At 42.4% G+C, this 15,094-nt stretch overlaps 1 protein-coding gene across 2 annotated transcripts in view; it reads right to left on the reverse strand.

Annotated features, from left to right (window-relative positions):
• CNKSR1 (connector enhancer of kinase suppressor of Ras 1) overlaps positions 1–15,094 on the reverse strand; it is a 39,167-nt gene that overhangs the window by 2,580 nt on the left and 21,493 nt on the right. The window contains exons 10-21 of one of the 2 annotated variants that reach the window (XM_087876293.1): positions 14,752–14,880; positions 13,109–13,182; positions 9,165–9,298; positions 8,093–8,277; positions 7,297–7,327; positions 6,280–6,452; positions 4,915–4,988; positions 4,397–4,468; positions 3,495–3,568; positions 2,226–2,290; positions 1,759–1,885; positions 299–480 (exon numbers count right to left, since the gene is read on the reverse strand). In XM_087876293.1, the coding sequence (XP_087732419.1) occupies positions 299–480; positions 1,759–1,885; positions 2,226–2,290; positions 3,495–3,568; positions 4,397–4,468; positions 4,915–4,988; positions 6,280–6,452; positions 7,297–7,327; positions 8,093–8,277; positions 9,165–9,298; positions 13,109–13,182; positions 14,752–14,880 (1,320 nt within the window). Of the gene's footprint in view, positions 1–298; positions 481–1,758; positions 1,886–2,225; positions 2,291–3,494; positions 3,569–4,396; positions 4,469–4,914; positions 4,989–6,279; positions 6,453–7,296; positions 7,328–8,092; positions 8,278–9,164; positions 9,299–13,108; positions 13,186–14,751; positions 14,881–15,094 lie in introns of both variants that reach the window. The other variant, XM_087876292.1, reaches the window with a different exon arrangement.

The raw sequence follows: 15,094 nt of genomic DNA on the forward strand, positions 1-15,094 counted from the left end.
GAAAGGTAAAATATGATTAAAAAATAAAATCCACATTTCACACCTTTTGCAGGCTAGGATTCAAGAAAAGTAGCCATTAAAATAAAAATTTTAAAAAAAGGAATTTCATCTGTTGTGCCTATTTAGTGAAGTACATTACATTTGTAGTTGGGCTTCTTTACCTCCATCTTCCATAACTGTCTTTCAGTGAGCCCCCCCAAAAATGTAAATCAAGTCCTACCCAATCTCTCACCACCCCCCAGAGGCATCCATCCCATAAATGGAGCTGTTTCCCAGCCCAAAGTTACATTCCACCTGCCTTGAGTGTGCTTTGAAGTGTCCGAACCAGATGTACTTTCTCGTTGATCTCTGGGTTCTTGTTACGTTTGACAAACGATTTCCGGTAATATTCGCGGGTGAACACCTGCTGTTTCCCAATAAGTGATACTCCTCCTTGTTTCAGACACTTGATCAGTGACTGAAGTTCTTCTTCTGCTGGATCTTCATAAGATACAAGATACCACCGTGTAACATCAAACCTCAACTTTTTACTTTTATCTAATAACATAAACTTAGCCATTCCGGTAACAACAAACCTATCTAATCGGCAAAACCCCAAATCACATTTATTTCCACCTCAAGTACAAAGTCCAAAAGTGGTTTCCAAGTAGAAACAAAATTAGTTGTGTTCTTTTCTTTAACCAGAGCAGGCAATTTGTTCATCTCTGCTAACTCCATCAACTAAAAACATCCTTTTATTTTCGTGCAGACTAGCAATGCAGACCTTGGCAAAGAGCTATGAAGCCTGCCTGCTATTTGGGGAAAGAGAGAAAGACACACAGAGAAAAGGGGTGATAGAAAGAAGGAGAAAGGGGCATTTTCAAGAACAGATTGGCACCCATCTATTCACATTTATTGGCATGAGGATGTCCTAAATAATACTACCAATGGAACACAGTCTCAATATGAAAAAAAAAAAACACAAGATGCCAAATCTTCATTTGGCTACTGACGTATGCACACCAGTGGTGGGTTCCTCCCGTTTCGGTCCGGTTTGGCCGAGCCGGTAGTGGTGATGATATGACGTCACCGAACCGGTTCTCCCCCCCTGCCCTCCAACCCCCACCCACCCATGTTATTCTTACCTTTTATTTGGTCCCACCCCCAATCTATTGATGCCTCCTGAGTCCCAGCTATCAGCTAGAGGGAAAAAAACTGTTTAAACTCTTGCCGCGGGGCTTCAAAGAGCCGTCCTACAGCTGATCAGTGTTAAAAGCAAACAAATGAGTCGGGTCATAAGTGCGAGGACTGGTCGTGAGAGGACCTTCCAGAAATGACTCTGACCAGCTAGCCACGCCCACCTAGTCACATGACCTCCAAGCCACACCCACAAAAAAGCCACACCCACAGAACAGGTAGTAAAAAAAATTAGAACCCACCCCTGATGCACATACGTGTCCATACTCCCTGTCAGTTCAGCAGAGGAAGATGAACACGGTAGTCTGAAATATTTGAATAACTCCAGTTGGAGAAAGTGGCCCTAAAGTTTCATGCCAAATTTCCTCTGTTTCAGTTCATCAGCTTAGAGGTGTTCAACTATTCTAGTTTTCCTTTCTCCTATTTGCCTTTGCTAAGAGAAACATTTCAGAAAACCTATAGAGAAATCTGCATCCTTCTGCTTTAGGAATGATGTACAATTATAGTTGATTTTTTTCCCCAACATCTTACCTGCCATGTTCTTTCCAGTGCAACTTGGGAAGGTACCAAAGGTGAGCTCACCTGGAGAAGAGGGAGATGCTGCTTTCTCATCTATGTTGTCCTGGAAAACTGGGCTGCCCAGAAGGTTTTGGCTACTCCCAGTAGCCCCTGATGGCAACTGAGCTTTCTCCAATTCCTTCTGCTTTGTCTGCCAGAAATGAAGAAAGAAAATAATGGATGGAGACAAAATATGAGTAAATATGACCCCCTCAAGCTCAACCTCATCACACCCAACATTCTTCTGCAGTGATCTTTTCAATGGTTAACATTGCAATCCCTTCCAAACACAGTCAAAGGCATGGATTCCCACCTTAAGTTTGCATGCTGGAATTGGGGCCTTTTTGGAAATCACAATATGCCTGTTGTAGCTGCCTCTCATTCCCCCCCAAATAATAAAGTCTCAAATGAGTTTATAAAAAGAATCAAGATATTTTAAAGTAAGAACAGCCCACTATTTTTACAATTATGTTCCATCAAAAAAATCTGACCTGATCAAAGCTAGGCCTAGGAGAGTCATCCTCAGGATCTTCTGCTTCTGTTTCGCTGTAGCAATCTAAGTCGGATTGAATCCAGAGGGGGGAAAATATATATTTGAATGGAAACTCTGAAATGGGATGAATTGCATCACACCAGCTTTCTGCCTCCATCCTAGAAATCTACCATCCCCAGCCACCATCTTCCTTTCCCTTTTTCCCTGATCTAAGAGCCGTGGTGGCACAGTGGTTAGAATGCAGTATTGCAAGCTAATTCTGCTGACTGCCGATTGCCGGAAAGTTTGGCAGTCCGAATCTCACTGGCTCAGTGATTCAGCCTTCCATCCTTCCAAGGTTGGTAAAATGAGGACCCAGATTGTTGGGGGCATTAGGCTGACTCTTTAAACCTCTTAAGAGAGAGCTCTTAAAGCACTGTGAAGTAGTATATAAGTCTAAGTCTAAGTGCTATTGCTATTTCTCCCTTCCTTTCCTTGGCCCTGGTGGTGCAGTGGTTAGAATGTAGTATTGCAGGCTGACTCTGCTCACTGCCAGCAGTTCAATTCTCACAGGCTCAAAGTTGACTCAGCCTTCCATCCTTCCGAGGTGGGTAAAATGAGGAGCCAAACTGTTGGGGGCAATATGCTGACTCTGTAAACCGCTTAGAGAGGGCTGTAAAGCACTGGGAAGCAGTATATAAGTCTAAGTGCTATTGCTATTGCTATCTTTACTATGCATGCCTTGGTATCTGTGTATGTCCATATTCCCAGGTTAAGGAGGCAAGGACTGGGAGAAATTATCCATATCCAGGTTTATATCATGTTAGTGAAACCAGGTAGATACCAGTACTAATATTACGTCAAAATATGACAATGGAGGCAGATTTTTTTGTCTGTCTGATTTTTTTCAGCGGGCCGGGGGGTATAGAATTGTCATCTTGCTTCAAGGTCTTGCTTCAAGGTCTTCTTGCTTCTTGCTTTCAGGTGAATCTTCCCAAAGGTGCTTTTTCAGTAGGCAACTGGAGTTCCTTGTTTTTTCTTTGAAAACGTTTCGCTTCTCATCCAAAAAGCTTCTTCAACTCTGATGGGATAGTGGGGAATGGAAGCTCCTAAAAACAAGAAAGTCCAGTTGCCTACTGAAAAAGCACCTTTGGGACAACCGTGACCTGGATGACTGAGAATCTCTACAGACTTTCAGGTGAATCCCTTATTTAGTATATGTGATGCAGGTGTATCATGTCTTATGTACTTGGCCAGTAGAAACTCAATTATTCTAACAGGCACTCACCTTCTTGGTTAGATGGCTCAGATTTACGGGACACTGTATATTTAGTCATTGATGTGATCAAACGGCTGACCCACCTAGGAAGAAACACAGCTTGTTATTTTCCCAGGTTCCCAGGTGTCTTCCTTGCAACTTTGAATATGAAATTGCTGAAAACAGGAAGCCTAGGTCAGAACACCTTCCATCATCCCCTTCCATAGCTGAGCATAGAAATCTATTTCCACTCTCGTTCTCATTGGAAATACAATATCCCAAGTCTCCATAACTTTGATTACAAAAACAATTCTAAAAGGAATTGTGTGCACAGATGAACCGATAAATTGTTTATAAATTCATAGGCCCTGCCAGTTGGGGAGATGGACAAGAAGTGGCCAGGCCTTTTTCTCTGCTCCTGTGACCCTCTATGATGGAGTTGCATTCAAGACTTTGGGATCTGCTAATATTCCTTGAGGAACAACCTCAAGCTCTTCCCGAGTGTTGATCAAATGCATTAGAGCAGGGGTGACAAACTCAAGGCCTGGGGGACGGATCCGGCCTGCACGGGGCTTAGATCTGGCCCGCAGAGCTGCCCTGGAAACAGTGAAGGACTGGGCCGCGGTGCTTCTCCAAGAGAAAAGGGGTCCCAAGCTCCATTTTTGGCAGCCATGGCCTCCTACAACCCTCTGCCAGTGAAAACGGAACTTGGGAGGTTTGTGTGCTGCGGCAGCCAAAAACGGAGCTCGGGAGCCTGCTTTCACTGGCAGAGCGCTCGGGCCATCACAGGCACCCCTAACAGGAGTGATGTTGAGCTGGCCATGCCCACCCTGACCATGTCCCCCCCAGTCCTCCCCCCCAAAGTCAAACACAACCCTGATGCAGCCCTCAATGAAATCAAGTTTGACACCCCTGCCTTAGAGGCTACTCACATGCTCAGATCAGCCAGGGTTTCCGCTGCAAAGACGAAGGGCTTGTACTTCTCATGGGTGAGTTGGAAAACACTGGAGAGAAAAAAAGTGACAGTAGTGGGATTTCTCACAATTCCTTGCTGTTGGGAATCACACCTATATCCATTTACCAATCTGCATGGATACAGCTGCAAAAATGAAGCTTGGAAAGGACTGTGTAACCAGTGAGACTTTCCCCTCCCTCTGAATTTTGCAAAGTGTATATTTCCCTCAAGCCTACCCATAGTGCCCTCAGATATACAAATGGTAATCTATAGGCTACATAAGGATTTAACACAGAAATCCAGGTTGCTCTTAGTGCGTATACCTTGTCAAGTAACAAACCAAATACATTCGGAGCCCACAAACTGCTAAAAGATCTCTTCTAGCTGGAATTATGAGAGTTTAACATATCTGAAGGACTTCAGCATTGGAGAACCAATTCAAAGCTTGTTCCTTCTTGGAAAATGGCTCAAGGGGACCCCTGAGTTTGCACTCACTATTTCTTCTTCTGTTCCTTGGTGCTCTCCAATCTGTAGGCAGACACGGTGATCAATCCCACAGCCTTTTCATCCTAGTTTTCAGAAGAGGAAGAGGAAAGAATCCATTGACAAGAAAAGAAGAAAAGAGGTAGAAGTATTAATCTTTGGCCAGAAACTAAAGGATTTGGGACATTTTATTTTATTCATTTATTTATTTTTTAATTGATTTTCTATTAAATACATTTCTTAGTGTTTTATAAACATCATATTGTCTGGGTATTTAATTTGCTTAACAATACAAATTTACATTCTTAATCTCCACCCCTTTTTTCCAACCATTGGTAAAATAAATTCCATCTCTGATAGTATTCTACGTCAATCTATCCATTTCTGCATAATCTAATATCTTCTTAACTATTTCTTCATCTTGCGGTATATCTTCATTTTTCCAGTATTGTGCGAAAATAATCCTCGCTGCTGTTAAAACGTGTAATATTAAATACATTCTTTTCTTATCCAAGTTTTTCTGATATTATACCCAATAAAAATAATTCAGGTTTATAATCTATGTGTTTCCCTATCATCTTTTCTAAACACCTGTGTATCTTTGTCCAAAATTTTTTTGCTTTGACACCACATATGATAAAATGTGCCCATTTTTTTATTACATTTACAATGTAATCCAAAAATGGATTTGGGACATTTTAAAGGCTTTTAATCTACCACACATTTTTTTTTAAATGAATGGAAAAGCCGAGTTTATCCACTCAAGAGGATTTGATCTACAGAAGCTTGTGATACCTTAAAGGAATAACCGTGAACCATTTATGCAATGAACTGCTCTCTTTGCTGCCTTTTGTGCAAGGCAGCTCTAAAATATTCAGTGACCCAGATCAGAAAACCAAAACAAACCTTTAGGGGATATATATACTGCAGAGGTTGTGAATGCCCCAACACTGGAAGTTTTTAAGATGATGTTGGATAACCATTTGTCTGAAGTGGTGTAGGGTTTTCTGCCTGGGCAGGGGGTTGGACTAGAAGACCTCCAAGGTCCCTTCCAACTCTGTTATTCTATTCTATGAGAAACGGGAAAACATATCCACTGGCCTTGCCATTTTGCAGGGTTTATAATTTCCTGAGCGTAACATCACTCAAGAACTCAATATCTAACATGATACAAATGGGGGAATCTCCAAAATAGTGGCCCTTGCTCATTTATCCCGGCACTCACTCAAAAACTTATGATCTAGGCCTATCCATTCATTGTTGTTATTTTTTTAAAAAAAAAGGGTTTAAAAATAAATGGAAAACTGTTACACCGCGAAGGAAGCCTAGCCCCCCTTTGAGTTTACGGTTACTATAAGTGTCTTGGAATGCACTCACGTTGGGGTTGCTGTACCAGTAAAGGTTGTGTCCTTTCAGCACGAACCAAAACCGTTTCCATTTCTGGGCCATAAAGCCCACGTGGTCCTTCTTTTTTAAGAGCCAACCGTCACAGTCCACCTGTCCCAGTTCCTGGCAGGAGATGCGTCGTCGACTTAATCGGGTAGTGACTCCTCATTAATGCAAAAGACAAAAAAAAAGGTTGCCTAACATATTTTTAAAAGCTCCTGAATGGGCATCCACACCACAGTTAAAGTCAATTCAGGTGTGGGCTTCAGTTCCTTTAGCAACGGGTTCGCTGCCCCGTTGCTGGGTGGGCGTGGCCATGGTGGGTGTGGCCTAGTCGACCACCTGCACCATGCCAGGGGGAGGGCTTTTTCGCGCCACCCCCCAAGCTCCAGAGCAGTGGTGAAATGTAAAATTTGTTACTACTGGTTCTGTGGGCATGGCTTGGTGTGTGTGGGGGGTGGTGGTGGTAATGTGACTGGGTGGGCATGGCCAACTTTTTTTTAAAAAAAAACTTTTAAAAGCGTTTTTTCTACAATCTCTTGGCCGAAGAGGTTGTAAAAAAAATGCTTTTAAAAGCCTCTGACAATCCCACCTGAGCCGCGCGATCAAAGTCTTTTTTTTTTTTTTTTACTCTTAAAAGCATTTTTTCGGCCGAAGAGGTTGTAGAAAAAATGCTTTTAAAAGTAAAAAAAAAAAAAAAAGCCTCTGATGATTGCGCGGCTCAGCTGGGCATGGTGGGGGGGGCGCAGGGATTTTTGCTACCGGTTCTCCAAACCACCTGCCACCATCGCTACCAGATCGGGCAATCCAGTTAAATTAACAGCCCTTGTTCAAAAAAGACTGATTTAAACTGTACTTGTGTTCGAACAACTACTAAGAAAGCTCATCAGTAATCCTTAATTAGTAAACTAAGTTTTGTACGGACTTTGTGTGTGCTGCGTTCTTTGGGGTCCGTAGCTGGGTCAGAACACACCCTGCCCATGGTGAATGCAGAGAGATACCACTTACCCTTCTGCTTCCGTCGAATTTCAGCGCTGCCCTGTAGGGATCACACACAGAGAGAAGAAAACATGGTGACATGATTGACGAGGGACTTGAAATATGCAACCCCCTTTCAAAAACACATCTTTTCTCTACTCTTTTCTCCCAAACCCAGTTCTTCTGAGACTGAGTGGCAACAGGTTGGACAAGAAAGTATTATATGTGCATATGAACAACTCAATGCGATTAAAATGTCTGCATTCAATCCATTTTGTAAATCAAAAATTTAAAATGTACCATTGTTTGTACGGTCCTAATATACGTAAATCTTACCAAAAAATGCTTCTTATATTAGCATCTTCCCTGTGATGGTGTTAGCCCTAAACAAATCAGTAAGTTAGTAAAAGGGGAAAAAAAGTCTTAATGTCAGGGTTGCAAGTAACACCCCCAACGAATGAAAACTCCCAAGGCTTGAGTTTCCTCAAAGTTACTTTTTATTAGAGATGTCATATTGGCACATCTGGGGAAACCCGAATCTGAAAGCTTCCAGGGTTTCCCCACCCAGAGGAAAATTCAAGTCCCTGACCAACACCCACAAGTCCATCACGTGGTCCAATTAAAGCACCATCTCAACTGGAGATGCCTCCCAGTTCCAGCCTCCCAGATGCAGGGCAAGATGTCCTTGAACCTCTGAGAAAGGAATGTTATTATGACTGTATATTACCCTGGCTCCACACGATCCCCACTCCCAATTTCCCACAGTAGTAAATGTGGCAGACCTCAAGGCCCAACGAAAAAGATGGCTTCCAGGCCTGACACTTACCTCTTTGGAATCTGTCGATGCCAGCCCCTGTTGGCCTCTGACAAATCCATTCTCATGTCGTGTAGAGTTTCCTAGTTGATGCTCTTGCTTCTTGGGAGTGGAAGGGACAGCAACACCTGGAGATTTAGGCCCCATGACATCTGCTTCAAAGTCCTGCCTTTCCAGAGCAGGGTCAGCTGATGCCTCTGGAAAAACCAGAAAAAGAAAAAAAAACAAGTGGTCAATAAATTAGACCATTTTGGCAGGAGGCTCCAATGGTAGAAATATGCATGGAAAGCTAAACCTAGCAAGTGTCAGAAGCAAATCCATTGGCTACTTCCAGGTGTACTAAACTAGAGAATGCCATAAGTGGCAATGAGCGTACAGACTGTAACATGGAACCTATCTGGTTTCTGGGTACATTTGATTTTTTAAAATGTTATTCTTTGGTTTTGGGGGGAGGGGGGTGTTAATGATGATTCCTGAGATCCATGGGGAAAATCTATATATATAAAAGTGAAATACCACTCACGTATCATCATAAAATCTCCAGAACTATAAAGCCTACAAACTTGAAATTTGGCACTTAGGTGCTCGCTAAGAAAGGATTTTTTGAAATGACCATCAGATCATTAGTATTTTTTATATAATTATTAACACGCTCTGATGCTAAGGAGTTAGACATTCTATTCCCTCTCCCCACCTGAAAAGAACTCTGTTCCAACTGCCACTTGGGTGTGGGCATGGCCTGCGGGCTGGGAGTTTAGACATTCTACTCCCCACCTGAAAGGGAGAGAAGGGGATAAGATAGGAGAGGCCTTTGTTGGGCAAGCCTGAGGAAGAGAAGGGGAGAGGAGAGGCTTCTGTGGGGCAAGCCTGAGGGAGAGAAGGAGAGAGGAGAGGCCAATCATAACTACTCATTAATTTTCAAGCTGTAAGTGTCAATTTATCAAGCTCCATCACATAGTTTCCTAGCAGAGCACGGGTATCCAGCTAGTGTGATATAAAAGTTATATATAACTCAACAACTGAATGGAAGAGTCCAGGATAATTCTGCAGCTCTTCACTAGACCCAACAGAAGAGGCTCCTTACCTCCTCCAGAAAGGACCTCTTCCAGTCCACAGATATTATCCACAGGACACCTGAAATCAATTCCCTTCGGTTCCTCCTGAGCGGTGGGGAGATCAAGCACAGAATTCTGGGTTCCCTCGAACTCAGCGGTCATGCTTTAACAAGAAGAAAAAAAAATAACCTTTGATCTGCTCTATTACATAACAACTACATGTTGCTCGCCAGAAGCCCCCCCCTGCCAGATATCAAATGGCCTTCCTGCAAGATGAATGCATGTAATGTCAATTAAGGAAAACATCTGAGTATTTGTGGGCACTGAGAATTCAAAGATTGGCTGCTGTCCCTTCTCTTGGCACCAAACATCACGAGATGCTGGATCTCCATTTTAATTTATGAATCCTAGTTATTTTCCAATCCAGCCTTCCCCAACTAGATTGCCTTCCAGTTGAGACTGAAACTCCCATCATTCTCCAATCATTCCCCAGTCAGCTATGCTGGCTAGGAATTCTGGGAAGTGCAGTCTCAGCATATCAGACACTGCCAAGCAGGGGAAGACTGTATAATCATTAGATCATAGGAATGAAACTATAAACTTTCCTTTAACAAAACAAGCAAATGGTTTTTATACCATTATACCTCCCAAATAGCTTATTTAGAATTCTTTATTGGCCAAGTGTGATTGGACACACAAGGAATTTGTCTTTGGTGCATACGCTCTCAGTGTACATAAGGAGAATAAAATACATTCATCAAGAATAAAAAGATACAACACAGTGATAGTCAAGTTTACTAATAAGCTATCAAATCGTACTAAGAAACAAATAAAAACAATATAAATTGAAAGATACAAGAAACATGGTTGTAGTAATAAGTGGAAAGAGATAGATACTAGTAAGGAAGAGAAGAATAATAGTAATACAGTCTTAGTAAATTATTTGACAAGAGTTGTGGGAATTAATTGTTAAGCAGAGTGATGGCATTTGGGGAAAAAACTGTCTTTGTGTCTAGTTGTTCTGGTGTGCAGTGCTCTATAGCATCGTTTTGAGGGTAGAAGTTGAAACAATTTATATCCAGGATGTGAGGGGACTGTAGATGTTTTCACATATTTATATATATCAGCAAGAGAATTTGAAAAACTAATGTGTAATTCAGCAAGGGGAGCATCCTATCAGTTTTGGACCAGTGTGCAAATAATTGTTGATAACAGTTGTGGACAAAATGATTGGTGAGGTGGCTTTTCTATTGACCAAATAGGAGCTATATTGAACATACCTAGGTAAAAAACATATGTTTATCAGGTTATTAGCGACTCTCCCTTCTGTATGTCTACTTTTATTCCTGTTCTGGGCAGGGGTGCACATTTCCAAGCTCCTGGTGAAAACATCCCAACCCTTGAATTCTCTATGAAAGCTCATGATACCCATTTGTGGCCCAGAAGCGTTGCTGGATTTGATGATGACAGAAGACAAATAGGTCAAGGATCTGGGCCACTATCCCCAAGGACATTTATTTACAATCCCTCCCACTTCCCACATATTATATGGGGGACTCTTATAAAAAGATGGAAAAAAATTAGAGGAGAAATGCCTAATTTTATTATTGGAAAGTTTAAAGTGGAGCCAAGATGTAGCTTGAGTAATAGGAAGGGGGAAGGTCACTACTTTCTTCAAGAAATATTCCATCTGTTCCTTGAACCAGAGCGTGTCCTCATGTTGCAACATTCTTCGTTGTGGCTTCTTTCCTATCCAAAGCTTGAGTGAAAAGGGCATGGCGTATTTTGTTATGGAGGACTAAGTCACATCTGCAAAAACACCCAAGAAGCCATACTAGGAAATCCGTAAACAGTTTCTTGAACCTTCTACTCTACTCTGCTGCTTTTATCTTCTCCTGTTGCCATCTACTTCACTAGCAAGAGAACAAGAAGGTAGAATAAAAGAAAGAAGCCATGATCTGTACACAGCACACTGTCTAACTCTGGGAGGTGGGGTAGTCTGGATCCTTAGCAATTAAACAGCCGTAGAGACTTCAACGTTCTGCCCACAAAAGCATCATAGGAATGTGAAGTCAACTCACTGGAGGGTTCCAGGTCTAAGAAGCTACCATTGTCCAACTGAAGTGGCCATTTCAAGTCCTAATTCCGAATACTATGAAAATGATCTGAGGGACGCAGTGGCTCAGTGGCTAAGACGCTGAGCTTGTCGATTGAAAGGTCGGCAGTTCAGCGGTTCGAATCCCTAGTGCTGCGTGACAGGGTGAGCTCCCGTTACTTGTCCCAGCTTCTGCCAACCTAGCAGTTCGAAAGCACGTAAAAAATGCAAGTAGAAAAATAGGGACCACCTTTGGTGGGAAGGTAAAAGTGTTCCGTGCGCCTTTGGCGTTTAGTTATGCTGGCCACATGACCACGGAGACGTCTTCGGACAGCGCTGGCTCTTCGGCTTTGAAACGGAGATGAGCACTGCCCCCTAGAGTCAGGAACGACTAGCACATATGTGCGAGGGGAACCTTTACCTTTACCTTATGAAAATGATCTGGTTGTTACTTGTTTGGTTTATTATTGAATTTATTGGTTATTTATTTATTTACTACTTTACTATTATTACATTAGCTTGCCAGAGAGAGAGAAAAAAAGAATATATGCATGCTATATGCATGATGCCCAGAGAACTCTGTCTAGAGTCTGGCCTAAGATATGAGGCATTCATTTTAGAGAGGGCAGGAATGCTGCCGCATTTATTAGTTAGGATTTATATCCATTTTTCCTCCAAAAATTGAAAGCACCTTATAAAGTACTCCCTCTAGGTTTTCCCCCAGCAATAATAACTTTGTGAAATAGGGTTATTTTACTGTTGAATGTATTATAGATAACTTACAAAATGGGTTAATTTAGTCAGCAGGTAAGTAGCTTGGGAGAATACATCTATTATATATTCATCTTCTAAGCAATTACTTTGAAGGTGTCAGCACAGATGAAAAATAGCAATAGCAAGCAATAGCACTTAAGACTTATATACCGCTTTACAGTCCTCTCTAAGCGGTTTACAGAGTCAGCATATTGCCCACAACAATTTGGGTCCTCATTTCACTCACCTCGGAAGGATGGAAGGCTGAGTCAACCTTGAGCCTGGTGAGATTTGAACTGCCAAATTGCAGGCAGCCGGCAGTCAGCAGAAGTAGCCTGCAATACTGCACTCTAACCACTGCACCACCAATGTTCTTGGTCATCATTAAATCATTAGACTGAGCATACAAAATTGTCATACATCGCTAGAAGACAATAGTTGTAGCTCAGGGTTGAATTTTTGGGCCCTTGGGGCTCTCTGAGCATAATTGTTTTCTTGAAGACATTTCATTACCGAACTAAAGTAACATCTTTGCAGCAATCGACCAAAACCTCCTCACCAGCAATTGACATCCAGATAAACAGGGATTAACAGCAGGATTAATTCCAAACTAACCAACAAAGCAGTAAACAATGCCCAATCTAGGAACTACCAATCCAGATAAAACAAATAATAAACAACAATGTCATCAGAACGGCTAGAAGAAAACAATGCTTGACAAAGCAAGCCACTCTATAGAAACATAAAGCAAATCCCACTTCCCTCCAGCACTGAAGATATTACATAATTGGATAATAAAACGTCTGCAAGAAAACAGTCAAGACCAGAGAGCACCAAGGACTTCACATTCACACACGTATTTTGCAATATGCGGAGGAAAACATCTCCGGCTTGACCAGAAAACTCTTCTCTCTTTCCCCCCAGAGAATATCTGAGTCAGGCCCAGCTCTAAAGATAGCCTTCTCTGCATCACAGGAATGTTCTGTTTGCTCTTAGCATTCTCTTCACTGGGCCATGGACCAAGAGCAGGACCTTCACATGTCCACAGTTCATATCCCACATCACCAACCACACCCCACGGCAACCTTGCCAACAAACAAGTCCTCCACTTGATGGATGTCTGACCTGGATGTTGGTGACGCAGAGCTGGCTGAAGAGTCATCGCTTCTTGAGCACAGGTCTTCTAAGAAAGCAAGTGGCTGCTGGGGAGCAAACAAAGCCAGTTAAGGATAGTATCTGTCTCAGGTGAGAAGTAACGCTTCCTGTTGCCAACTGATCTCCACTTTCAGCTTCCCGTTGAGTCACCAATGAAACTCCCGGGAACTCATAAAAGTGGGAGATGAATCACTGGTATATTTGGAGATAGAGGACAATGGAATTTCCAAGGTGCCTGTCTTGCTTTTTTAATGTAAAATCAAGTTGGTGTTTATTATTATTATTATTATTATTATTACTATTGGGGTGGCCTAAGATCTTGGAAAGATAGACCAGAGAGATCTTTAGGGATTGGCAAATGGTAAGAGGGCATCTAAGCAAGGAGGGTGAAGTAGGATAATGATCCTGGGGGTTCTCCATTGGGGGGGGGGAATTTAAAAGATGCAAATCTATTCCATGGTTCATAAAATATAGATGGGAACCAAGGTCTCTGATTTTGCGAAATTGCATTTTAGGAATGAGAGAGTACGATATTCCCTGGGTTGTCCCACTAGCACAATACAACCATAGGTACTACATCAGTGGTGAAATTCAAATTTTTTTACTACCGGTTCGGGGGCATGGCTTGGTGGGCGTGGTGTGGCTTGGTGGGTGTGGCAGGGGAAGGATACTGCAAAATCTCCATTCCCACCCCATTCCAGGTGAAGGATACTGCAAAATCCCCATTCCCACCCCACTGTCGGGCCAGCCAGAGGTGGTATTTGCCGGTTCTCTGAACTACTCAAAATTTCCGCTACCGGTTCTCCACAACCTGCTGGATTTCACCCCTGTACTATATTGCTCCCTAAGATAACCACTCCAATCTACCACATGACAGGGTTTGCCCTTAATAATAATAATAATAACTTTATTGTCATTGTACGTGTATACACAGTATACCCATACAATGAAATTCACTTAACACCCAAAGACCAGGTCCAACACACATAACAATCCCCAAACACACCCCCACCCACCACAAATTCCCCACCCCTAAACCACCCAAACATCCACACAACAGACCAAGTAATACTGTCCAACAGCTCACTGATGGTGGCCCTTTAGTTCATTGCTGAGTGCAATTATAGCTCTGGGATAAAAACTATTCAGAAAACGTGTGGTCCAAGTTTTAATTTAACTCTATAAAGATGTCCTAAAGCTGTGTTTCTCAACCTCAGCAACTTTAAAATGTGTGGACTACAACTCCCAGAATTCCCCAGCCAGCATGTGGAAGTCCACACATCTTAAAAATTGTTCAGATTGAGGAACACTGCTCTAAAGATAAAGAGATGGTCCAAGAACCATCCCTCATCCTTTTCCCTACGGAAAGTGGAGAACTATGGCTGCCGATTTCATACACAATCTCTTCGGGCAAACAGATGTGCCCTCTTCTATATGAAGCAGAATTCCGGACCAATCAGGTTCTGGCATTGGGTGGACATTGCAATGATTGGTGCATTGTCTGGACATTGCAACATATGCTTCAAAAGTTGTAGGGGCTGAGAATTGTGGGAGTTGAAGTTTTTTCCTCTGTGAAGCACGAGGCTGGGAAGCTTGACCTGGCCTAAACTTACTTGCTGGTGAAGAGGAGATTCTGGGGAACGGGAAGACTCTGAAGAAACCAGTGGGATTTTCTTCAGCACCAATGTCACTCGACTGGATTCTAGAAGCTTCTTCACGAGATTCATCCGGGTCCACCCCACCTGCACAATCAACCATTTGCCTTACTTTTAATGATAAGAATGAGGGTTTTGATTGCTGTTATCATTTGACACATTGATTATTATGCATACTGCGTCGTGAAGCAAGATACAAAAGCATCATTTTACATACAGGTGGTCCTTACAATCGCTTGTTTAGTGACCATTCAGTTACAAGGGCACTGAAAAAAGTGACTTGCAACTGGTCCTCACAATT

This window comes from Pantherophis guttatus, chromosome 10 (assembly GCF_059756535.1).
Source record: "Pantherophis guttatus breed Tessera chromosome 10, ASM5975653v1, whole genome shotgun sequence".
In the NCBI taxonomy this organism is placed as follows: domain Eukaryota; kingdom Metazoa; phylum Chordata; class Lepidosauria; order Squamata; family Colubridae; genus Pantherophis; species Pantherophis guttatus.